At 43.7% G+C, this 26,656-nt stretch overlaps 1 protein-coding gene across 2 annotated transcripts in view; it reads left to right on the forward strand.

The window, feature by feature from the left end:
- XYLT1 (xylosyltransferase 1) overlaps nt 1-26,656 on the forward strand; it is a 138,050-nt gene that overhangs the window by 43,431 nt on the left and 67,963 nt on the right. For both annotated transcript variants that reach the window (XM_015876853.2, XM_015876852.2), the window contains exon 2: nt 17,148-17,670. In XM_015876853.2, coding sequence (XP_015732339.1) covers nt 17,148-17,670 — 523 coding nt within the window. The remainder of the gene's footprint in view (nt 1-17,147; nt 17,671-26,656) is intronic.

A 26,656-nucleotide genomic window follows, 5' to 3' on the forward strand; every position in this document is an offset into this window, starting at 1 on the left:
ATGGCTGCATCCTGAGCTGCAGGGAGCAGCTTTGCTGTCAGCTCATACATGGTGCTGAGTGCAGGGAAGATTTCCTTTCCTGTACTCCAGAAATTTGCAGTGAACTGCGTGTTTTAGTTAGCCTGAAAGAATACCGTAGCAAAGGAAATCCCTTCTGGGCTCAGATTTGCTGCTACTGTGAAGAGATGTTTCTCTTACCACTGCAAATGTGTGTTGATTTGCTCAGTGTTTGTGCTTTGGCCATTTAGTGCTGTAGCAGACAGTAAAATCACAACACCTGGGTTGTCCTCTTGCCTCCTTTGCTGTCATACCGTGTTGCTCACAGCTTTTCTTCTATCTCAGGTGACAGCCAGCCTCAGGTCAGCCCTGCTCCAATACAGCTGCAGGGAGTGTTTGGGGACCAGTGAGGATGATGTGAGGTACAGCTGCAGGCTGCTTACCTGGGGGATACAGCACTGAGTTCCTGATTTATAACCAAAATGACTTTGTTATGAGGATTGGGATCTTCAGCAGGTGCTCTACAGCCATCACTGCTTCATAGCAGCAACACACAGGTCTAGGTTGAGTTAGTAAAACATGCTGATCAAAGACGTAGCACTTGAGCAGACCTTTCTCCTCTGAATGTTCCCAAATCCCTCCTCCTTAAGAGGTATTTGTAGTGCTGTTGTGCATCTGTCTGCCCTCCTGTTTTGTAGGTAACTTCATAGCCTGGACTATCATCCTTAGTGTATGTGAGTGAATAAGGCCAGTAGGGTTTTGAAGGTCAGTAATTCAGACTATGCTGTTTAAAATGGTATTATATTTTGGGACCTTTTTCGCAACAAAATTGATTTATTCTCTTTCTATATTAGGAAGCTTCTGTACTTGAAAAGTCCTTCTGTAGAGCTAAAAAAAAACTGCAACCAAACAAACCAAAAAAGCATTCTTGTAATAGCTGATTTGTTACAAACATGCAAAGCAAAGAGTGGTCACTTAGTAGCTGTGAATCCTTAAGCTCCTTCAAATGACCACAGGAATTCAGAGCCAGATGTGTTTAGTGTTCTACACTTTGTCCAAGTTGCTTCTTACCTTGTTTTATTCTCTGTGCACATCAGAATATACGCTGATGATGGTTCACATTCCCAGCATTGACAGAAGTAATTGCACATGGGCATGCTGCACGAGATGGGTCCCGATCCAAAGTGTGTGTAAAAGAGACAGGCATGGGTTATGGACAGAGATAAGAATGGAGAAGTTATGTGTATGGGACTGTTTTAATTGCTGCTGGGAGGCTATCAGGTGAAGATACTTTGCATTAGATGTGTGAATAATTACTAAGAAGTACTCACTTTGATGTCGTGTTTGATTTAACCAGCCCTGACGTGTAAGGGGAATGAAATGACATCCTTAGGCTTCACCTGACAGAAATACATCATTATGTATTTCCTGTTGTGCTGGAAAGGTACATTACTGAGTTGTGCTGGCGGCATTGGTGGGGGACTCAGTGATGGGTTGGCAGCTGAGAGGAGGGCAGCAGGCTGGGCAGGCAGCTGCTGGGTTGTAGGGACCCCACAGGTAAGCGAGGGATTATGGCCTGTGGATTGCTTGAGTCGTGGGAGACTGGCTGGGAAGGAAATAGCAGTTAAGAATGATGTCAGTAGCAGTCCCAAGGTTTAGCTCAGGTATGCAGAGAGCATACAAGCCATGCCAGCAGCTGGGCTGGCTGGTGGCAACAGCACGTTGTGTGCTACGTGACACTGGAAGATGCAGTCCCAGCAGCTGCAAAGCTGAACAGTGAGCATTTGTATCACATCTGTTGCCTGTGTAACTCATTCTACAGGTGCTGGGGCAGTTGCAGCTTTCTGATCTCAGGCCATTTTGGACACTGCAATGCTAAGGGCTATGCAATCTCCAGTACAGAGTGGCAATTATTATTTATGTGATGTCAGTTAGCCATAGTCGCTTCAAATTCATCTGAAATTGTCTTCTTTTGGCCTTGATGTACAGCAAAAAATGTTGACCCTGCTTTCCTTTTCTCCTGTGTTTCTACCTTCTGTCAATACTTCATTTGTGTGTTTTCCATTTCTTCGTGTAACACTGAACCCTACTGCAGACCACACTCTTCCTGTAAAGAACACGAGCTATTGAAAAGCTTCAACATTGGGCAACCAGTGTTGTTGACTTGACAAATCATTCCGTGTTGCAAATGAACTGCGAGCTTCTGTTCAGTAGTTCCTAAATTAATGGTGTCATCTCAGTACAGCAGTTGTATCTCTTATTATAGTAGCATACATTTGCTTCGCTGGTGGCTAAAATTAGCTGTGGACCATATGGGTAGCATCTAAGCTCTTCTGGCTTTGCAGAAGTATTGCTTAATGACCATGTACTCGAATGTCTGGCATCACGACGTCTATCAGTTGACCTACTAAATCAGTGGAACACAAGCTATCAGCTGCCACAACTCTGTCCAAAAGATTTGATGACCCTTATCTGGATTTACTATTGGTGTACGTTCCCATTTCTCATTATGTGGACTTCCATGAGCTGTGTGTGGAGGCTCCCTTCTGTAAATGGATTATAAGCCCAGCTGGGATTCAGTTTGCATGTTCTAAGACAAGGAGTGTTGGTTAGAGGAGTCCTGTTTTGATGTCTGTATGGCACATCATGTGGGAAGTCTTGCCCACAGGTTTCCAAACAAGTTCAGGAAAAAAATATGTACATTCTTTTAGTGGAAATTATTTATTGCTTGTGTTACAGTTGAAATGTATGGTATTTCAGTGGAGATGTGTGTTGTGGAGTGTGTGGGATGAAAGATGCTGGATAAGCATTAGTAGTTTACTACATTTTAGCTAAAGCTGGCCACAGACTGCAGCGAGAGCTCAGAGATAAATCATCCTTGTTTTCTCCCTTTGAATTTGCTGAATCTGCAGATTGAATTTGCTGTCTCCTGTTTTACTTCAGATGAGCTGTAGTTTTTCTGTGGAAAACACCTTCTGCTTCACATACAGGCCTGCACATCTTTCTCACCTGTCCCTTACTGCTCATGGTACAGAAGCCCATTTAGTTAAGTATGCGCTACTCCACTACTGTTCTGCTCTCCTGGTGCTGCACTTCTGCACCCATAGGACCCAGGCCTCCTTCAGGGCACAGCAACAGGCTGGCTGCAGGAACAGCCCCTGCCTGGAGCTGCATTCCTGCAATATCAGTGGGAATGTCCCCTCCAGGCTGCTGCTCCTGTCTGCTCCAATGGGTTTATTTGCTATTTTAGGCACATAACGGTGTTGGCAGAGTGAGTGGCAGCTGAGTGGTAATTGCAGCTATCCTCACTTCAAAATTAAGAAATAAACGATAGCAAGAAGCGCCGAGCTTCCTTGGGAGTCCAGGCTTTGTCAGCAGCCGTGAGTCACCGTGCATTGTGTGAATGGATGAGATGAAGCAACGTGATGATTTTTCCTTTGTTCCGTAACCTTTTCTGAATAACAGGCAGGAATTGCCTCTCTGCATCTTAGCACCTGAAATTCCACTGGCGTATGAAAAGCTTCCATTCACAAACTGTGTAATCCTGAGTCATCCAACACTGGGAAGGTGCCACGTCAGCAGCTTTGTTTGATGCTGTTATGAAACAGAGAATATAGATGTGTATCTTCTACATTTTAACTAATACGTGGAGGTCCAACTTCCTGTAACTGGGTCAACATAGATGGTGCCCAACAAAGAGCTTTTTTACTTTCTACCCACTCCTTTCTTTACTTTATTGTTCACTTGGCCCTTTATAAGACAGGCTGCAAATGTACCAGGTTGCAGTGGAGACAAACGGGCCATTCTGAAACTTGGTTTTAGAAGAAAAATCAGAAAACGTGTGATATATGAGTTACGTGTAAAATGTAAGCGTATCATCATGTGTAATAGAGACATATGCTGAGTTTAGTTTGGCCTTCAGCGCTTGTAGTGTGTTGTAGATTCACAGCTTTATGAATATTTCCATTGTGAGCATTTTTGTAAGGTCCGTAATGGTACTTAAAAGCAGAAGGAAGATCTCCAGTGTCAGTATGAGTCTGTTAGAGGGGGATAATGCAAGAGAAACAGGGACTCTTTTCTGATACAATGAACTGGGGGAAGAAAGATGATGGATGTGCTTTTCCGGGCCTGCTCTGCTGCTGGTGGAGTTCACAATCAGCAGGATGGACAGGGGTTCACAGCAAGCAAAAAAGAATTGTCTGAGAAAGGAGTAAGGAATCCATTTTTGTTTTCTGTGATACCATAAGCCAGATTTTGTCAGAGAGAAAGCTGCTGGGTTGGAGCAGCTTTATCCTGGCTTTGAGGTGCCCAGTTAACTCCTCGTTTTATACATGGAAATAGTACTGTCAGCCAATACGTGCTGTCTGAATGTGCTTTTTAATGCTGCGTTGAATGCCTCTTTCTTGCTTTTACAAGACTGTTGTGATGTACGCAGGTAGGAGATTAATTAATACCGCTTTGCTGAACATTATCCATGTAAGATTTAAGATAGTGTTAGTGAAAAAAAATTCCATATCACAAGCTGCCACAAGTAGAGAACTGTTCTGCTGTGAGGGCAGTGAATGCCCCTGGGTCTGATGAATCCCTTCATACTGCAGTTCCAGGCTTTGCAGCACCATGGCATAGAAGACCAACTTTGGATACTCAGGTGTTTGGAAACTCAAGCTTTGTTGATTAGGAATGTTGTTCTGGTTCTCACCTAAATGTGTGCTGCTGCTTTAAGGCTGAAAAGTTTGGGGGATTTCATCAGCTTTCACTGGAGAACCAGCAGCTGAAGAAGCCTGACTCATCCTGACAGCACTTCACGGATCCATCCACCGTTGTAACAGTGAGCAGGATCTGACCCGTGGCTGTTTTTATGTTCCCTTATCTATTTAGAAAAGACTTCTTTGTTCCTTGTCTGACAGGTCCTCAGATCTGCAAAGGTTGGAACCCGAGCAAGGGCAGCAATCAGACAAAAGGTGAACTATTGAACAGCAAAGCAGAAGCTTTGACGAGATTAAGAGGAAAGCACACAAAGGGCCTTGTACCTGTGTGCGTGGCATCTGACAGGACGGGTGCTGAGCAGCACGGTTCAAGATTGGGTCAGATATTACAGTCTGGATGAAGCCGAGAGTTAAATAAGTGCTGCCCAGGGTTCGTTTTGTTCAGCTGCTCAGGGCTTTGGGAGAATAACCAAAACAGTGTTCATGAAGCTCCTCATCCTTTCTCATTGTTTATATACTACTGAATGTTTTTGACTTTACTTACATATATATTTGCATTTATTTTATTTTATAAAGCTGTTTGCTTTACATTTTTCTTCTTCCTTCCTATTTTTGCCAAACGTTCAGGATCTTGGAGGGCTGAGCCCTTTATTTAACATTTCTGAAGGCTGACTGTCAACCTTCAGTCCCTGTGCACCGATGTCGGTATCTGCATTTGCTTGAAATGAGTTATTGATGAAGACTTTTTGTTTTTCCCCATAACTCCCATTTCTGAATCAGGCATTACTTTTGGAGCAACAAAGTGCTCCTAGACGGTGTGTGCCAGGGGATTGTCTAAATCTGGAAAGCTGTTGTTTCAGCCTTGTTATTTCAGCGTTCCCTTTGGTTTGTAGTCTTTGTAATGAAAAGTGACAGTTGTTTTACATGCTGGAAAATCTTGCATGATTGGTCTCAGCTCAATATCTGCAGGAGAAAATTAAGATTACGCTACCCACACATTAATGATGAAATTCCCGTGGCTTTTTAATGACATAATTGTACTTTAAGTACAAAGACGCTGTGTTGGTGAACAAGAGCACTACAGTAACTCCTAACGATCACGATCAGATCATATTTGTATGAATGTGATCTGTAATTAGAAGCTACTGCTTTGTAATAGCAATTAAAACAATCTGTGAGTAATTAAATGCTGCTTCTTAAAGACTTTTTGCGTTTAATGAGTGCCGAACTTACACTGAAGAGGACTCGTTAAATCATTTCCTGCAAAAACTTCTCAACTAATTCTTTCTCCATTGCACTGATTTCTGGGCAGGCACTGTCAGCACTTCACTGTGCTCTGTAGAACCAGCGCTGAAGTCATGTTCACATACAGGGATTGTCTTGATCGCTGTGGGATGTTTGTAGTTCCAGCTGTCGTGCAGCGCTGGGATCGTCCCCTCTAGTGGCCATCCAATGGCAGAGAGGCCAGTGGGGGATTTTTCAGGTGCCCTTCCTGGCTGTCACCACTGTTTTCTATATCCAGGGGAATCTGGAGAAGTTGCACACATTCCTTCACAAACAGGGAAGGAGAAAATGATGTGACTCTTAACTTTAATTGCTTCTGTAACAGCCCATTTGTTTACTGGAATCTGTCCAACTCATCGTTGGGTCAAAGAGTTGAGAATGGTAGCAATCCAGTTCCCTTTTCAAGGTGTAGAGATTTCGATGCCAAGAGAAAACGTTTCCTTGTAGATGCCTCTGCCTGCTCTTTTTTGAATCTTCTTGAGCAACTGGGAACCAGTGACAACCCATGCAGATGTCAGCATGCTTTCAAAGGCTTTCCTTTTGGAGGGGCATAAAATTATTTTGAGCATGAGCTGAGAATCTGGGCCCTAGGCAGAGCCTAACATTGTTTCTTCTCGCTGAAGGCTTTTACTATGATAAAGGACAGTGCATGAGTTAAACTAAGTGGAGATGACAGCTCATTCTCGGCTTTCATCACATGCGAAATGCATCTCTTCACATCGGTATTTACAGCAGGCTTCTGCTTGGATCAGGTTTCTTCAAGTCTGCTCGGCTAACATAATTTGATGCTAATAAGGAATTATAAAAGGCAACAATTTCAGATCTGCTGACAAGAAGAAGTAGCCTTGTCTTTATGAGCAGTAGGAACCTGGAGCTTGTTTTCCTGAAGGAGCCGTCTCTGTTGCAAGTGCTGCTCTGCGATACGGCCACGCTCAGAATTGCAATGTGTTACCTGCTGGGAAAGCTCATCTCCGGCTATTTGTTTCTTTAGTGGCAGAGGGCTTTTTTCCTCCTTCCTGTTTGCTGTTCGGCTCATTGCTGGGCTGCATTGGTATTCTGTCTGGCGCAGTCCTGAGCAAACACTTTGTGCCATCCTTCTCTCGTGGCTGTGCTCCCACATGGTGCTGGCAGCAGGGGGGTGGGAAAGGCAAAGGGAGAATTTGGGGAGCCAGGTGCTCTCCTGCTTTGCTCTCTTTGCTGTAGTTGTGCATTGGGTAGCACTGTGAGCGGCTGCAGTGGGGTCAGAGCTTTGACAGAGTTTAGAAAGTGAAATCCCAGCAGTTTGCAAACATGAGGAGCTTTTCTGGAAATGGGTAAATATATGCAAGGACCAAAATCCTGGAAACTTGCTGAGTTTACTGCTTCTCTCATAGCAGCATTACAATACTGAGAGGCAGTGGATGAGCAGGCGGGCTAATAGCTGCTGTTTGCCTTGCATATAGGGAAAGAGCCAAGCAAAGTGCCAGGGCCTGTGAGCTGGTAGGGCTTTATCTGCAGCCATCACGAAAGGCACACACAGCGCTGTGCTTGTCACAGGCTTTGCTCCGTGTACTGATTGATACATCCATCCTTAAGAAACACGGATTAGAAACAGCTAGCTTCAAATTCCTGGTACTGATAGCTCCGGTAGGAAGATTTTTGGCAGTGCCCTCATCCTGGCAGCTTTTGCATCCTAGATAAGATTAGAGAAAGATTTTTCTTCATTTCCTTCAAACCTTTTGGAAAGATTACTCGTCTGGAGCGTTATTATTCTGTTGATAAATATATAGCATTATACTTGTCAGGTGTTGCTTTGGTACTTGAATTTGTTGCATAGTAAGAAATACTAATGGGGAGTACACGTTCTGAAAAACAGAATAGGAGGAAGAGGGATGAAAATTTCTTGACAGCCAAGGCAGGTTTTCATTGCTCTATTGCTCTTGTTTTGTCTAGCAGCTATTTATTTGTTGATTTGTTGATTTATTTGCTGATTTGGAAGAGACTGGTCTCCAGCAAACCTCTATGTGTGCTGCAGGCTGCTTCTCGCTCAGGTTAGTGCTGCTGAAGTCACTTGCATGACTTCCCACACGCTGCTCATGGATGAGGTCTGGGAGTATGGCTGTGGAGCTGCTGATGCGCAGTCCTGTGCTGCTGGAACAGGTTTCGTGACGCAGCCCAAACCTGCTGTTTTGATCAAATATTTTGTTAGCCGTGATTTACTGCTTTCTCCCTTGCAGGTAGATTGCGAGGAGAATAGGAGGGGATATTCCTGGGGCAGCCACCAGGAATAAAGAAGCATTCTTATGGGCTGAACTTCCCCGTGCCTTCAGAAGCAGAGCTTCCTTAGTGTCCCTGAGGCAAAGTTAGAGCTCTAGGTCACCATAAAAACTGCAGGCTGTAAATATAAACCTTTGCTGTGGTTGCCCTTAGAAGGAAGTACTTTTATGGTGCACTGAGGCAGTTGTGTTAGTTAAAACAATGGAGTGCATTGTGATTTGGGATCTTCACATTCACAGGCTACCAAAAGTGACTGGCCAAGTCAGTGTTACTCCATGCTGCCTGGGCAGTGCTGTCAGGTTGGAAGCGGCCTCTGCCTTAGTGTGAGCAGTTCCTTGTTTCTGATGGAATTCCAGGTGGGAGCTGCAGAATGTCCCATGAAGGCACAGGCCAGGATCTGACCCCTCGTCCTGATCAGTCTGTGATAGGTCTGGTGATGTGACCTGTGTGCAGAATTACAGGGTGCATTCCTGTTAATGTTAGCGCCTCAGCCTGATTTAATGAAGGACTGATTTAATTCCATTTAATTAAATCATCTCCTACTAGTGGCTGGCACACAACCATGGGCCTGTATGAATCGTGCCTGTTTACAGGGGAAGAAAATTTGGCCGAAGCACATGTAGCTATGACAGGAGAAAGGCTTTGGCTGTGATGAAATGGGCCTGGCCCAGGCACATCCATCTCTGCCCCAGCAGGACGTGGCTGGGTGAGTATGAGCTGCACAGAAGGTTTGGGGCAGCTCTGAGGTAACTTTTGGCGAAGGGGACTTCAAAGCTGTCCTTGGAGAAAGAGGAGTAAAAGAGCCCACCCAGCATCTCTTTGTGTCTGTGGGAAGGGATGGAGATGTTAGAGCAAACTTGTCTTCCAGGGGTGGGAATTAAATGGCAGCAGCTGGTTTTCCACCAGCAAGAGGTGGTGCCAGGTTTACCAGATCTATACTACAAGTAAGTTCTGCAAACATCCATCCATCCCTCGTGCTCCTCAGGGTCCAGGGACAGTGCTTGAGACTTGGCCAAAGGGATCTGCTTGGCTCATTTTGAGCAGTGAATGCTGAGCTCTGTGCTGATGTGTTTCCAGTGCTGGACAGCCATTGCTCACCTGCAGCCATTTAAGTGCTCCTATTGCTGTCCTGTTCAAAATAGAGGAAATGTGGAGACCTTTCCTTCCAGAATGTTGGTTCAAAGTCTTCTCATGGTGCTGAGCAGCTGAAAAAAGCTTAGAATTAATCTGTTTCTTATAGTACTGTTCATATTAATAGGCTTTGCTGTTCATGCTTGTCATATTGTAATTCTGATTTAACAACGTTTATCAGTAGAAGATCACTGCAGGGTCTTTAACGATTATAGTTGTTCAAGCTGATAGTCTGAGACTATTAAATAAGCTCCAATTACTTCCCATTTATTTGTGTTGTATTTTCCCTCCAAGTAACAAAATGTAATCCAGAAGTTCATTATTATTCTTTGTATTGTATTTATCTAAATAGATTTTCTACCTAATTAAGGCTGAATATGTTTGTGTTAAACTGACCGTATTTTACAAGGATGTTTTCATTTGTATGTGAGGGGGTCTTTGGTTTCTACCATCCATACTTTAATTATGCTTAATCTCCATAGCTGCCAGAAATCTTATTGTGCATCTCAGCAGTTCACTGTGGGCTGCCCAAGATTGTTTAGAGGTTGTTTAGACTTGGAGTCGTTCTCCAGTTGAAGTTAGCTGGAATCCAGTTAATAACAAATAATCAGGAAGCAATTTCAAGTGTTTACTACTCCTCTGAAAGACATAAAGTAAATGGGCTCAATTTTGGCTGAGAGAAATAAGGATGAAGGCGAAGAGTCCAGTTCACATAGCTGTGTTATTTGCTGTGGGATGTGTCACTGGCTCTGCAGTGCAGGGGGAAAATCTTTTGGTGAGTTTGGGAGTTGATAAACAAGTTGGCAGGTAACAGGTATGCAGTGTAGTTATCGTGTTGGTAGTTTGCAGTCTGGACACCCTTGTCATGTAAGTAAGCAGTACGATTTGCTGGTAATTAAATACACAAAACATTGTTTTATTTTCATTAGCAGAATAGCCCTCAGGAAAACACCTACCTGGCCCACCCCACCCTATCAGGGCCCAGTGCTGTGATTTGCTCTCGCCAGAGCCCTTCTTCCACACATCTATGGGGTATGAGTTGTGATTGCTTCTTTTGCTCTATGAAGCTGCAGTATATTTCAAATGTTGCTTGAAAGGTCCTTTTCAAGGAGCACAGGAGATAACGGGTATTAATACAAAAAGTCACTTAAATTACCTTTCCTTTGAGAAAGTGATGACTTCATGTAGGCTCCTTCATGTCTGGGCATGAAGCTCCTTTGTGTTTGTTGGGAGGATCGTACCATCCGCCTTCCCTTGGGAAGGAGCTGTGGGCAAAAAAAAAAATAACTAAAAGAGAGAAAAAGGACAAGCAAACCTCCAGGGTTTTCCTGAGCTTCCTCAGAAACTGCATTTTGCACTTCAGGTCAGTCCTTCATCATCTCTTGTGCTGAGCTCTGTACAGAGATGGGGTCAAGTTGAAGTGAGGCCAGGAGATTGAAAATGCTGTCAGTGTTGGAGGGTGGCTGCTCCACCAGCACCCTCACTGTGAGCTGCCTGAGCGTGGGGTTGGGCATTGCATGGAAGGAAATAGTGCTTGTAAGCTGGGGGCAGCTCATGGTTGTAAAGCAGGTTCAGTTACAGACTAAGTAAAATAGTCTCAGGTATCTTCCAGTCCTTCTACATAAGAACAGATTTTCCTGAAGAGCTTGAGATAGCAGAAAAGAAGGTTGTTAGTTCTTAAAATACGGCAGATATTTGCTTTTGCAGTTCCCTGTAGTTTTATCCCAGACTCTAATAGCCAGATGAACATTTGAAATTACTGCTAATGCAAAAGAGCTGCTCATTTAGGCACTGCACTGAGCTGCAGGAAATGTGAAAATCGGTTCCATCTCTTGAGGGGTGCTCTGTGGTATTATTACATGATCCAAATCACTCAAAGTCAGGCACGAGCTAGCAAAAAGAAACAGGAAAGCTGTTCCAAGGAAAGCAGCTGAAGTTTTGAGGCTTCTACAAGAGCTGCTCTGAAAGTAATGTATCTTGTTTTATTAAGTTGGTCCATGATGTCGGAGGTGGCTGTTGGTGGGCTGGCAACAGAGGTTGATCATCCAACATCCCCTTATGTGTTGTTGCCCTGTGACAGATGGCAGCAGAGGGGCACTCTGACACAGTGGTGTCTGACATGGGAGTGTGGATGAAGCAAAGGGGTGGAACTGAATTCCTCCATGCAGAAAAAATGGCACCTGTTGATATTCTTGCTTGCTGAACATTGATGGAGACCCAGCAGTGGATGTAGCACAGGGAGTGGGGGCAGTGGGTCACCTTTGCTGGTGCAGATTTTTGTATGACCATGGCATGTGATCTCTTGTTCATCACTGGCAAAAATGCACAGCCGCTGTTGGGGTCTATGTTGAAAAATAGAGCTTTGTAGCTGTGAGTTTTCTCTTACTACATAGTGTTATTGTGCTTTCTGTTGCAGTTCCCTTGGAAATAGGTAGGAGGCGTTACTTTTAGAGCAACCTATATCTTTGTGATGGTGTTTGTTAGTGCTGTCTCCTGAAGGACTGGTGCTTTTTCAAGTCTCAGAATTCCCCTTTAAATCCAAGCGATCACTTCTTCTCATGATCTTTGTATGTACTAGTGGACTGTATTTGATGCCGTTACATCTTTCATCTCAACCAGCTTTCAAGTTCAAAATCAATAGATTTGTTTCCACCCTTTATACCTCTCTCTTTAATGTCAGGCACGAAGTCGGTTCATACATTGCTCACAGAATGATTCTCACAAGTCTTCAGCCTCTGACGCTTAAAGTACAATGTACTTATTACAGCAAAATGGAAAAGCATATGGACAAAGCTAACTGCTTTAACATCTGCTGTCGCTTCTCCATCTGCTCTCTGGCTGTGCTCCTGTCCAAACCTGCCAGAAGCACTCATTTTTCAAGGTCTCATGGCCCATCAGCCACGTCCTCGACGGAAGCCCTTAATTTCATGTTCATTCTGACAGAGCAACAAGATGTCTGCAGGGTGCTGCAATCATCAGCGCAGCTCCAATGGTGGTACTTTGTGTTATGCTCAGCCTCAGAAACCCTTTGCAATGACTTTTTTGTTAGAAATAAATAAATACATTACTATTTGCTACCATTGTGATGGCGACCATCCTTTGGTATGCGACTGGCAGATGAGTTGGGCCGACTCCAGACAAACACACTGATTTATTCTGCAGTGATGGAGATGATGTTTTGGTAGATTTTTTTTCATTTTTTCCCATGGATTCTTGCAGAATTCTGGTCTTTGAGGCCCTTTCCAACCCAAACCATTCTGTGATTCTCTGTGGTTTGACTTAAAAACAGCCCTTGAGTGTGCCAAGGTCGGAGCATGGGAGTAGGGCTGTGCTCCAGGAGTAGCCCTTGTAGGGATGCCATCCGCTGACTTCCTTGGCAGTTGGAAGGTATTATTGAGTAATTAACTAGCATTACAAAATAAGATGTCACAGAGCTGTAATTAATGTTGAACAAAGAGGAGACTTGTTTTAATTATCTTCTCATGTAGTGCTGTTTAAATCCTTCCTGGTCTCAGGACTGGCTGAATAGATGGTCCTGTACCCCCTGAGGCACTGCCCAGCGGCTGCGTGCTGCACATCCTGATGTCTGTGTTACGTTGTGGAACGATGCCAGCTTTGTGTGGGATGGAGCTGTGATAGATACGTGCTTGTCAGCCCAGCAGGCCCAGGGCTTTGTACTTGGAGAGGAAATAAGTCGTGTCAGGGAAAGACTATGAGCACTTCAATTCAGGGCTTGCTTGTATATGGTCCCTCCATCTGTGTAGCATCTGTAGGACTTCTGTGCATGGCACTTCACCTCTCCCTGACCTACTGAGGATCAGATATAGTTAGGACCTAAAAATTGTGTTTGTAGAAATCCTTCTCTTGGGCTGTTTGATGATAGACATGACAGTGTCACATCTGAGCTTTGAAATGCAATGCTTTCAAAGCGATGCAAGGTACTAAAGAAACCAAAGGTTTCTTTCTTTATAAAGGCTGTAGACAGAGCTGGCATTTAAAATGTGGGAAAAAAAAAAAGTATTTTGACCTGATTGGCACCTCTCTGCAGAAATAGAATGGCAGCAGGAGCTGTATATTTGTCAGCTGAGCTACAGACATTGCACAAAAAAGATGTGCAAATGCAGGTTTATGGTTTGTCCCCAGTGTGGTTCCCAGGCTGTAGGAGAAGCACAGCCAAAGTCAGACAGGAGCTGTAATGGAAGTATGGGTCAGAGCTGGGAAGGATGCCTTACAAACAGCAAACACTCTGATACAGATTGTAAAGCACTGCCGGAACTGGTAGTATGTGGTTTCACTGTGATCTTTCTCCAGGATTTCTTTGTCCTGACTTGAACATGTTAGACATCCATGGCACAAAGTCTGCAGTGAATCCTACATAGTAAAATAAGTATTACAGAGCAAGAGAAATCCATCTTCCTGTAGCCTGCCTAAGCCCACATGTGCTGCTTTTGTCTGTACTTTCAAACTTTGCTGATGAATGCAGTTTATTGTCAGCAGCTGCTGCTGTCATGAGCTTTAAAGTGCTGAGCTTCATGTCCTCTCCCTGCAAAGCTTGTCCTGCTGACATGTGCGGGTCCTGCCTTGAAACCATTACACTGTGCGTGATTGGTGAAAGTTGTTGAGAAAGAAATGAGTTGTTAAGAGGTGAATGGGGATTTTGGGCTTGTTGGTATTCCATGTTTGCATCAGCAGGTGTGGGAGCACCGGGCTCACGTGAGTCTGCAATCGGACCGTGTCCAGCTGTAGCAGTTGTTCAGTACTCTGTTCGTTTTTGTTCTGTATGCACTGATGTACATACACGCCTCCTGGTTGGCACAGCTGTTCTGCAGTTGGGCTGTATTTTTAGCCCTCGCTCCTCCCAGATGCTGTTTCTGCAGAGCTTTTGTGGTCTTCTCCGTGCCCCCAGGCAGGCAGCGATTAAAGCCCAGCTTAGTTTTGTGTCTGCCTTTGAAGCGCTTGTGATACATTTGTCTTCTCAAATTCCAGCGTGTACACACAAAAAGGCATTTCCCAGAGGGGAGCAAAGCACTTGAAGGGAGAGAAGAGTTTGAAGAGGTGAACCTTATGCCAGTAAAATCTCTGTTTACTTTGCTTTTTTCTCCTGAGGTTTCATCACAGCTTTCTACCGCTCTCCTATCATGTCAGATGCTGTTTGTAAGAGGAGGGGCCCCACACCTCATCCGTCAAGGCTTAACTGTGCTATGGAGGGGTCTGAATGGGGCATCATCAGGTAGGGGCTGAGGGCAGAGCATTCACACCAATTTCTTACTGTGGGCATTAGAAGAATTACTGGGGGGGAAAAAAAGGCAAAAAATAGTGGAATTCTGCTCTCCTCTCATTTATCAGTGTGCTGGTTGTGGGACAGTTCTTATTTGCTCTTTCATATTTTCCTTCATATTCCACATATGTAACTGGAGCGTAGAGTGGGATGGAAAGGTGATATCCAGCAGCAGCTTAGAGGAAGTGTGTCTGCAGAGCAGTTAAGTTATTAGATCTGTTTTGTGTATACAAATGCAAGATGTTTCTATCAGTGAATTAAGATAAAGCAAGTCAAAGTGTGCTACTGGCATCACCAACCTGAGGTTCAGAAGTTGGCTGAACAAGAAAGGGAACTTGTTGGCCATCAAACATTTGAAGCATTGGGCCATTACTCAGAGCAGCAGCATCTTGGAAGAGATGTTTTGGGTCAGGAGTCTTTCATTTTTATTTATTTATTTATTTTGAAGATACATTGGAGATGCAGGATAAGTAAAAGGAGCAGGGCTCTGTAAATAGAGGAATTCTTTGCTTGATTGTTCGTAGGAACAACTCCTGCCTTGAAACTGTTTTTGATGGGATTTTTTGTTATGTTCCTTCACTGAGATATGAATTATAAAAATCTTACTCCTTTATATAAAAACTAGAAAGAAAAAAATGAGTTTGTGTGCTTTCTACTCTTAAAAATGAGAGAGATTTGTGGATGGGAATCGCTTCGGTCGCTCACAAAATCTGATCTTCTAATGAATGAACTGTTCAAACATTACTCGTTGCTGAGCTGCAGAGGTCAAAGCAATACCAGCTTGCTGCATGACCTTGGACAAGTCATTATCACAACCTCTTTCGTCACTGAAATCTGACTGTGAAAGAGCCCTTTGCAGAAGAGGTGGGAGAAACAATTAGCTAGTGCTGGTGAAATGTTTGGGATGTGAGATGTGGTTGGTAGGTGCTAAGGATGGCTCCCATCAGTCATCGTTAGCCACTGCTGTGATTTGGCAAGCCCTGCTTTCTGGCTGCTTAGTCTAACAGGAGTGGAAAGAATGCTGAGCAGAAAAAGAAGAATATCAATATTTATTATCTGGTCATCAAATGTTTTAGTAACTATTCCCCTTGCTTTTGTATGCTGTTGAGCACTATAATAAGTGGAGATACTGCCTGTTCCATGAGTCTAAAAGTGCTACCTGTTAGCCTGAGGGCAGCTTCTGCGGCTGGAGCAGAGGTTCCCATTTCCTATTCATTTACACATACAGGTGCCTCTCATTCTGGCCTTCTCTGTCTTTTCTCAAACAGATTGCCATGCTCTCTGATGTCCCTGGGATCCGTGGGATTGTCCTTTTTTTTCTTTTCTGTCTTACAGACTTTCTCTTGTGAATGTATTCATTCAGTGTGTCAATTGCGTGCCAGTCAGGAGAGGTTTGCGGAGGTCTGAAGGGAGCCACGTAGCCAGCTCTCATCAGTGTTTGGGAGAACTCAGGTGTTCTGCTCTTCTTTGTACATTCTCAAAATTAATTCTGCCCTTTTGCTGAGGATTTCTTTCATGCCTTTCTGATCCCCATGAGAATATGAGCAGCTCAAGACAGCATAAAGAGTGACAAAGGCTTAGAAGTGCTGGTGAAGGACACTTCCAGCCAAGGCCATCCTCAGCCTCCACTGTGTCTAGAGGATGTGGTGCCCACAACGCTGTGCTGTCCCACCCCCCCTTTTCTGCTGTTAGCAGTTCTGCAGCCTTACAGTGTGCGTGCCTTTCTCATGCCTAGTCTTTGAGGGATGTTGCTCCATAGTCCCTTGCTCAGGCCCACATCCAGGTGGCTTCTGAACATCTGCAAGGAGCAAACCCCACAGCCTCTGGGCACCTCACAGTGCTGTGTGATGGGCAGAGAGAACTGCTGTGCTCTGGGCTATGCCCAGTGCCTCTGCTCCTGGCACTGGGCACCACTGCAAGGAGCATGGCTCCATCTTTGCACCTCCCTGACTGCGATTGCAGTCAGTGCTGGGCTGAGTTTCCATGGTAACAGGTGGAAGGTGGAAATCATGAAGGCCGGCGTTATTCTGCAGCAGACAAACATTGCACCATGTCCATTTCCTTTCCTTCATATAGTGTGTTTTGAACATTACAGTCCTTATGGACAGGATGTTCATCCTGGTGTGGGTATGGGGGGTGCTTTGGTGGGGACTGGTGGGCCTTTCTGGAAAGCTTTGCCATTGATTTTAATGGTGTCAGGATAAAGTCTTCTCCAGTTAACAGCTGCTCACAAGCCTTGTATAAATCCCCTGCTCCATCTCAGATGGAGTCAGACCCAGCTCAGAAATGAAGGGCAGTGTGGGATGTGGTTGCCTGCACTGATGTCAGCAGCTCAGGTGACTTCCTCAGCCTAACCTTTCTGTCATGAACCCTAATGTGGCATTTTCCAGTAGGCTGAATTATAATTTGTTGTTATTTTCATGTATGAAATGCTTGTGATGCATGGAACGTGAGTATTGTAGTAAGAAAAGTGTAATTTCTCTCCCTATTTATAGGATGGCTATTTTTCCCACCGACCAAAAGAGAAAACACGAACAGACAGCAATAACGAGAATTCAGTCCCCAAGGACTTTGAAAATATTGATAACAGTAACTTTGCTCCCAGGACTCAGAGGCAAAAACACCAGTCTGAGCTGGTGAAAAAGCCCCTTAGCAAGCAAAAGGAGCATTTGAGAAAGAAACTGGAAGAGGAGAAGGTAAAGGAGAACTCGCTTTTGGGGAAGAGCTCCAACGAGGTGGTACAGTTGAACGATAAGCCTGGAAAGAACAGCAGCGACAGCAACCTGAAGGACATGTACACATCTCCCAGACAGCAGCCTCTGAAAAGAACTGCAGACAGCTCTCCTGAACTGAGGTACGAGCAGCCCCCCAAGTGTGAGGTAACGGGCAAAGAGGCCATCTCAGCCATGTCCCGGGCCAAGACTAAGCAGTGTCGACAGGAGATCGCGGATGTGTACTGTCAGCACAAGCATGAAAAGCTGATGCCGGAGAAGGTGACACGTTTCTGTACGCTGGAGGGTAAGTTGGGAGGCGGTGAAGGAGAAATAAAGCAGTATCTTGGGGGTAAGATTTGATATGATTGAAATGGATTCCTAATGACAAGAAACGGGCTTTGCTGCAGAAAAGTGATGTAATTCTCTAGTCTGTGAAAGCTAGAGATAATCTGAGGATGGAGTTCTATGGGTATCACAGGATCCTTGGTAGATTCATGCTGAATTTCTTTTCACTTCCCCCAGATTTTTATTGTGCCATGTGATATGAGAATTTATCTGCTTCATCTACAGATGCAGAAAAGCACAGTTGAGGTGCACATCTTGTTACTGAGTTGCCTGCTTTTCTGCAGTGGAATTCTAGCTAAGAACCAGAGCCATTAAACGTTTCACTAATAGATAACTGTAAGAAACGTAACTATTTTTTTAAGCATTAAAAAAAAAAAAAAAGCAATTCTGTGACTCGCTTCTGTTTTTAGTGATGTTTAATTAGCTAAAGTAATTTCCAAAACTGCTACTGTAGAGAGCCAGGTGCCAACTGTTGCCTAAGTCAGGCTTTGATTTGTTGCTTGTGGTTCCTGTGTGCAGTCAGATACATCAGGTGTCTCTCGGCTTGGTTTTGCTTTGCATATTTCACTAGCCCATTTCTGCCTTTCGGTAAGAACGCTTCATGAGCTGCCATTTACTCAGCTGTAAACTTCTACCATAGTAAAGTGCTCGTTTTAAAAGAATGTTTAGTTTATTTCATGAGGAATATTTACTTACATCTTCTAAGCCTGACAGCTTACCTGCTTAACGCGCCATCTCAGAGCAGTGGTTGTGATTGGGTAGACTTAGTGTGGGATGGAGGAGAAAAGAAGGAGGATCTTGGTGTTCTTGGCTGTATTTGGTTGTCAAACTCTTTTCCCCTCCAAAGGCACAGTGAAATGGAGTCATTGTCCAGTATGCTTTTATTTTAAAATACACATTAATTTATTAGCAGTTCATGAGTTATGGGGATATGACACATTAAAATATTAAGTGTAAAAAGAATGTGGGTGGGTGCAGTTTTTTGGGTTAACAGTGATTAAGTTTCATTCAGATTTTTATTTTAGGCAGCGAGTCCTGTTTAAGAAGAATAATTTGGGAAAGTATTAACTTAGCCAGATGGATCTTTATGGAAAATGTTGACTTTTCTTTGCCTCGGGGTTATTTCCTGCTGCCCATGCTGACAGCTGAAGTTTACTGCTTCAACAGCCGGATTTCATTGGCAGAGAAGTCTGTATGTCCTGTGTTGCATGTAGGGTTGCTCTGGAACAGATTTGGGAGCTCTGATATGGGGAAGTGATAAAGCAGCAGCAGCATATTTGAGTGGGACATGAAGTGCTTATGCAGGTGGCGTCAGCGCTCAGGCAGGCTGGGATCTCAGAGCTGTGGAAGAGATCCAAGCTTAGCAGTGACTTCTGAAACATCCAAATACAGGGCTAATAAGTTAGACTTGTAGGAACCCCCGAATTGAAGGTGTGCAGTGCTTATCAGTAGGTGTTAGAGTACTCCTAAGGACTTGTTCCAGTTCAGCCATTCTATTATGATACAACTTGGTTGCTTTGTTAAATTTTACAGCCCTGTTAAAGATCCATAGATTGAGTTCTGTTTTGTGGTCTCAAACCTTTCTTGCCCTGTGCAGAACATGCTGCTGCTGCTAGCCACATCCTTGGTCGAAGGTGTCATCAGTTCCAGATATACCTAAAAGGCATTGAGCTTCATTAGGAGATGTTTACGAAACGCTGGACATCAACTTTGGGAACATTTGGGAACTGTTGTCAAGATGGCTGGTAGGGGGGACGTTTGTATATAGACATTTTGCCAGTTTATGCATCAAGAAAGCTGTGTGCTGTTTGTCAGCAAAAGTCAGACATCCCGGCACTTGTTAGTCTTTATTTTTAGCATGCAAGCACTATCCCTTTCAGTTTGGTTTGAAAAAAGATTTCCTGTCCATTTTCAGCAGAGCTGCAAAGTTTAAATATTTATGCGTTGTAGAAGCACATTCATCCATTATCTCTATGTATAAATGTGTTCCCAGTGCTATAGTTTCCATTGAGATGTCATCCAACATTTAATCCCATTGGATCCTGTCTTGGTTGATCAAAGCCACAAAGTTGTTCAGCGTTGCTATCAATCATGGACATGACTCCATCCAGCTGGATGTCATAAATGTTCAGTTGTACATTCACTTGAATCGTTATCAGCAGGAACAGAATCTTAGAGGCTCATATTTTTCTTTCAAATACTGTATTTCCAATGGCAATAGGCAAAAAAAAAAAAAAAGAAAGAAAAAAAAGGAATATAACCATCTTCAGTGTTGATGCCAGTAGTCAAAGCTAAGATCAGGGCAGCAGGCAGCTTGTAAGTCACTTTGCTTTGAAGGGAGTGTTTGGAGCTGGTAGAGGTGTGTTTTGAGGGGAAATACAGTCAGTGAAGGTAAGGGCGGAAAAGAAGTCTGATGCCATCCCATGGGGAGTTCAGTTCTTTTCAGATGTGGTGTGAAGACCAGTAGCCTGCAGACAGCAGGGCTTTCTGCTTCCTTGCTGGGCCCATCTCCAGCCTGGTCTCCAGCCATGCAGGCACTGACTCCCCAGATGAGCTGGACTCAGTTCTGCTCAGCAAAGCTGTCTCCTTCCTTGTCCATGGCCCTCCTCTAGGTCAGATGCACTGATAAAAATTGGAAGTTGAAATGTGAATTCTTGGCTTTCATAGAATCTGATCTTAAACCCCTTTGGCAAAGCATAAGTGATGCGTGCCACATTATTTCCCAACAGCGTCCTTTATTCCCATGGGAAGGATGCAGTTTAGGATGGCCATGGTGATCCTATGTGACTAAAAATTTGAGCAGCAGTACAATTACAATTGCACTACTCCAAAGAGAGGTGTGTATACTCAAGCCGGGACTTTTCCTTGCTGATCTTCCTTCTGCAATTAAAGTAGCCCAACTTTGGGCCTGCTGGCTGCATCAGTCCCTGAATTCCATGCTTTTGGCTTTGATGTGAATCATGACAGCTCTGAGTCCCTTGGCATGCAAGTTAGCTGGATGCACAGTTCTCCTTAGTGCTTGGTACTGGGTCTGTGAGTCATCAGTTGTGGTGCTGAGTGGTTTCTGCATCAGCCCTCCTGGGTGCCAGCTTCTACAGGCTGCTCTATCTCTGGCCTAAACCTTGTTGTTTATTATCCATCTGGGTTTATGCTTGACCCAGATCTGTGGCTTTGGATAGACCAAAAATAAGTAACAGTTTCTTTGAGAGGTGGTTTCTAAGATGTAGTTCTGGCAAAAGAAAAGTCCCCAGGAAAGCTGCCTCAGGTGAGCCCAATTTATTTCCCGTTGGCTCTACTGTTGTCTTAGCAGTTTTCTGCTACGTTCATCCCTATTGTGTAAACCCAACTCATAAATAAAGTAGAAAAGTAATCAAGCTACTCTGTTTCCACATAATTCATCAGCACTGAAAAAGTTCTTTGCAGATCAGACTGCTTTCCCTTGAGTCTCTTAGTGATGATACTGCTCTGGCACACTGAGGCAGGAGATTGGCATTTCTCACGTGCTCCTGAGTAGAATGCTCCATTTCGTGTTAGAAAACACCGCCTTCTTTCTGTTTTCAAGCTATGAGAAGAAGGCTCTGGTGCTCTGTTTACTGTATAATATGCACAGGTAGTGACAGTCTTTATGCCTGCAGTGTGTGTGGCTGAACACTTCAAAGCACTCTGCAGAAGGAGGTTGATTTGCAGGAAGAGAGGGGATAAGCCTCACAGATGCCAAATACTCACAAGGTGGAGCAGAGCAGTTCTTCAAAGCATGGAAATGGGAGAATCCTCTGTATAATTTTAGAAGAATGGGAGCTTTAACTAAGCAAATATTAAATTTCACCCTCTGTATATGCATGGGTAAGCACACAGTGACATGTAAATGCATACCTTTGTTTAGCTCTCACAATTTTGGCATTGCATTTATGTACTGACTGGGTTTGATCTAAGGGTGACTGGACCCCAAATTTATCTTTTTCTCCTGGTTTTAGACTTGCCAGTGACACAGTGGCTGCTGCTTTCCTGCACCTCTAATCTGTCAGTGTGACAAAATAACTGTGATGAGCTACGCACGGTTTAAGAGCCACTGCACATACAGCCCAGACAGCATTTTAATTTGCTGCACCATAGATGACTCTGGTTGCAATAAATTTACTGTGAGTAGACTAATTGCAAAATAACACTAATTGAGTAGTTATCAGCGAACAACATCCTGTGGAACAAAACTGCTTACAATTAATAGCATTTAAGCCATGTGCCGTTATTCTGCAGAACACCAAGTTGTAATTACACCATGTAGAGAGATTGTGTTCTCTTCTGGAAACTGTGTTCCAGCACTTCTTTCATTATAAAAAGCAGTTTCAAGATTCAGTGCTTGAGTTTTAGGTGAAGTGAGCTTCTGAAATGTGGTGTGCCTCCTGTGTGCCCTCAGCTACGTGTGAAGCAGAGCCAGCAATACTGAAATGAGTGAAGCTGTGGCGCTGTAAAGAGGGGGAAAAAAAGGTTTCAGTAGTAATGCACAGTGGTAGTGATTCTTGGGTTGACTTTTTTATTGCCACGTGTGCATGTTTTGACAGATAAAATTAGAATATGGCTGAGTAATGGAAAGACACTTAGTTGTTTTGGCTGAAAATGGACCCTACCTCATTGTATGGATGGAGACCAAAGAATAGCCTATGTGCCACAAGTACGTGTATGTGTTGGGACCCAAAGTGCTGCTAAGCTGCTGCCAATGGACTGGATTTTCAGTCAGGGATCAGATGGAAAGGCTGTGTTTTTATTGTGTGCCTAGAGCACTTGGTCACTGGAACAGAAGGGCGATGCTGTCTTGATGCAAAAGCTGCCCAAACTCTTCTCTTTGCTCATGGAAGAGAAGTTCCTGGGGAAGGGCACCAAATTAATGGTTTATCCTCAGAAACTGGACATCATTGTAGATGGAAAGTATGTGCACATCTTGTAAGGGAAATGAACAGGGCAGCAAACTTGATGGCAGACAAGTATTGGCAAGTGGCATCTTAAGGAAGCGCTGAGAGCACTGCACAGCACAAGAAACAAAGGGCAGGAAGGCTGAAAAATTCACAGCCCAGCAGCCCTAGTTGTCACCAAATCACTGTTCTGGAAAATGCTGTCAGTTTAGGGAACATTAGAGGGGCAGCGGGGCAGGTGTGGGAGCAGCTAATGGCCAAGTGGGCAGCAGGGGCTTAGTGAGCACTTGGATTAAGATTACTGCGTGTGTAGTAATGAATGATGAAAGTAATGAAAGGAAAGTGCTTGAGCAGGGGCCGATGCTCCTGCAGTGTGCATAGTTGGAGCACTGGGGATGAGATGGGTATGATTGAAGCAAAAGGAGGTTGGTGGTGGGAGCTGGTAGGGTTTAAAATGAAAAATATCGAAAATCAGAAAATATGTTTTAAAAGTGTTTTGTGGTAGGAAAATTCAAGCCATGCCAGCAGTTTTTCATGTAAAATAGCTGTTAGGCTTCCAATGTGGAATCATTGCAGTGATTCAGTGGATAAATGTTTAAGTGAAAGCATTGCATCTGAGTTCTCCTATTCAGTGCTGAGCAGGAATCTGTGCGGTATGAAGCTCGGTAGGACTGAATCCAGTTTAAATTAAGGTTGTGTGAGCAGCGTTAATGTTAGTTCTCCCCTAAACTGATTTTGCAACCGTAACAAAACTGTGTGTCACTGGTGTGCATTAAATGTTAATGGGCAACAGTAACTTTCAGGTTTGCTTTCAGTGTTGTGTCTACATTGTCATGAAGGGTAGGAGATTGCTGGGGCTGACTCGCTACTGATTCAGCTCTGCATTTCTAAACTGTATGTCTCTAAGCATGGGAAAGGAATACTGGTTTTCACAGGAACCTCCATCTGATGAGCTGTTGCATTGAGGAGAGGGGACTGCTGTGTCGCAGCAATCCCATGTTAGCTGCAGCTCAAGGCAGCCACTGTTCGGTTTGAAGACAGAGGCATAGTCTGCATTGCTTCTAAAATAATCAGAGGGAAAAGCCTTTACATTTAATTTCCTCCTCTGAGCTGGCCCAGAGAATTTTCCTGCCTTGTGGCTGCTTGAAATAGATGCCTTGACTGTTCACAGAGTTTGCTCCAGGATTTGATATGCAGTTAGAGGGAATATACCCTGCTTCAGGCACGTTTTCAGACGAGTACACGTATTTGATATATTTAGGGAGTCACTGGGCCTTATGAGACCACAGGCTGTTTTGTAGTGTTTTTCCTTGGGAACGAGGAGGAGTTGCTGAAGGGATCTACCCTGAATTAAAATGCCAGCAGACTAGGCATGAAGCCAATCTTGTAGGACATTAATGCTATTTTAAGAAAACCACGATTTAGTTGTTTCTGTGCAAGTATTTCTTACACGGAAGGTAGTTTTAAAACATCAGTCTTTTTTCTCCCTGAGTAATCAAGACTGGTATAGAAAAAATGAATGACAAGAGACTGTAGGAGTGCAGCCTCGGATAAGATTTTGAAATTGCTCCGTGTGTGTTTAGTCTTCCAGATAAATGCTTGTCTTTGGGTGTTCAGGAGCTTGTTAGATGTGAATAGCCCTGATTCTCTGCTTTAATATCCATGATAAGTCACTGATTTATCATCCAGTTGTGTCTAAGAAGTCATTCCTGATTGGCACCTACGTAAGGAAGAGTAGTGCTCCCAACTCCCAGTATCTGCTTTAATGCACGTGCAACTCTAACGTGTTCTATTTTCAGTCTTACTCACAAACTGTTCGTATCGAGATCTTGGTTTTCAAGTCCTGGCCCTATTGAAAAGTCCATGCCAGAATTCCATTGTTTTCCTTGTCTGGTTTTCTCACCAGCCTCCAAGGAGGCAGAGGAATTTCTTGGTTCCCTCTCCCAGCGCTCACCGGAGCCAGATTCTAACAACCAGTTCTTGTGGTGGGTGCTCTCCTATCTCCATCCCTCCAGTGGATGTCACTGTAAGGATGGTGGGAGCTCATGGGAAACCACTGCTGAGCCAGACAGGTCTGCCAGTAGCTAATTCTAACTGTAATTGCTTGTATCATCCTCATTGCTGCAAGGTGATTGCTTCTGTTTTCTGGACACTTGCTTGCCCAAACTGAGGGCAAAGTGTTTTGTTGAAGTCTTGATTCATTTGTGTAACTCATCAGAACACCAGAGAAACACTTTGCCAGTGAGAATGCACCCTTCTGTTGTAAATTGCAGCTGAAGCACTGCTCTTGCTGCTTACTCATCTGTGCTTTTAATTGGAAATCAAGGCTTCCAGCCAGCCAGTAGCTACTACTGTGCAGCAGAGTATTTTCAACCGCTTTTAGACTGAAATGTTCTGTGTATGTTGTGTATTACTGTGCTGCATAATATTGGTGAGCTTGACAGTAACATGACTAAACAGAACTGAACGTTTCCATGTTCTCCATCTATTTGTGAGCTGTGATTCATTCTGGGTAATTCACTGAATGGTAGGCAGGAAAAATGAAGTTTAAAAGAAGAATTTCTTGCAATGCATGTGTTACCTGTTTGTATTTTTTTCTTTTGCATGGGATCTGGGTGTAGATGCTCTGAAATAATTTCTAATTAATTGCACTTCTGTAAGTCTTTGAACATCTTTGAAGATGTGGACCAAAGTCATTCCCTATGTTTCAGGAGGAGTCATCTTTGATCACTTACTTGAGAGCATGGTAAGGATTACTCCCTTACAAAAGGGAGAGCTGGGAAGGACAGCCAAGCCTGGCTCAGTTGCCCACCTTGCCAGCCAGCATAAGCAAACAGCTAATGAGAGCTGAGGCAGCTGCTGAGATTAATTGGGAATAACAAGACTTCCGTGTAGCACATGCTGGGTTTGCCAAGCCACAGCAGAGGCAGACTATGTGGAGCTGAGGTGTTTTTTTGCGTAATTCTACTGTTTCCTGCCAGGAGATGAAGACAGACCAAAGATTCCCATGAAATATTGAAAGCAAAGTGTGTTAGTAGTATAGCTACAGAATATACAGAATAATGTTTTTTTTTTTTCTGAGTCCACAGCAATGCCCAAATGTGAGATCAGAGCAGAATTCTGCTGCATTACTTCTCTGCTTTTATCTGCCCAGCCCAGCACTTTTGCCCTGTTGCAGGAGCTTTAGGGGCTTCCTGCTGTCTGTAAGGTGTGTGAGCTGTACCATACGTTGATTGATTGCTTCTGCATCAGAGACCAGGGAGAGCCACAACGTCTCAATTTGGTAGCTATTAACACATCTGAGTTTTGTGCACCAAAACAAATCCATTCACTTTGTTTCAGGATGCCTAGGATGGGAGTTGTGTTTTTAATTATCATATATTTCAGAAACCGCCCCGGGCTGTGTTTGGTTTCCATAGAAATTTTCCTTAGGTAAAATGACTAAACAGTAATTTTTCATTTTGAATCAGCTATCCATGAAAGATTGGATTTAGGTCAGAATTTATTACCCTACGGAACCGAAGCCAATATTTAACATAATGTCAGCTATCTTGATTTTAGAGAATTTTAATGGCCATGCAATTTCATTCAATGATGAAGTTATTTCAGTTGTGTCCTATATGTCTGGGCAATTTGATGTACAGATCCTTGAGATGGAAATTGGATAAACATGGAAAATGGTGATTGATTGGCAGAAGGTTGCAATAATGTCTGCCTTGATATACCTTTTATTGTTAAATTATTTATCTAATGCAATCTCCAACACTTTTAGGAGTCTTTAAGTTGGCATTAAATCGATGTTTAAATCTTCACAGTCAGAAAGGCCTCATAACTCATACTGATAAATATCTTCTAACATGTCAGGAGGAATAATGATCCATCTTAATATCTGAAAGTAGGAAAGATATTATTCTCTGTATTTGCTATGAATCCCCATAGAAGGATTGAGCAATAAGCCAGAAGAATTAGAAGACAGAAATATTAGAAAGAAAAAGAGTATGGCAGTAGTTTGTCTGGGGAGACGAAGGCGAGCTGTTT

The sequence above is a fragment of the Coturnix japonica genome, chromosome 14, assembly GCF_001577835.2.
Source record: "Coturnix japonica isolate 7356 chromosome 14, Coturnix japonica 2.1, whole genome shotgun sequence".
Classification (NCBI taxonomy): Eukaryota; Metazoa; Chordata; class Aves; order Galliformes; family Phasianidae; genus Coturnix; species Coturnix japonica.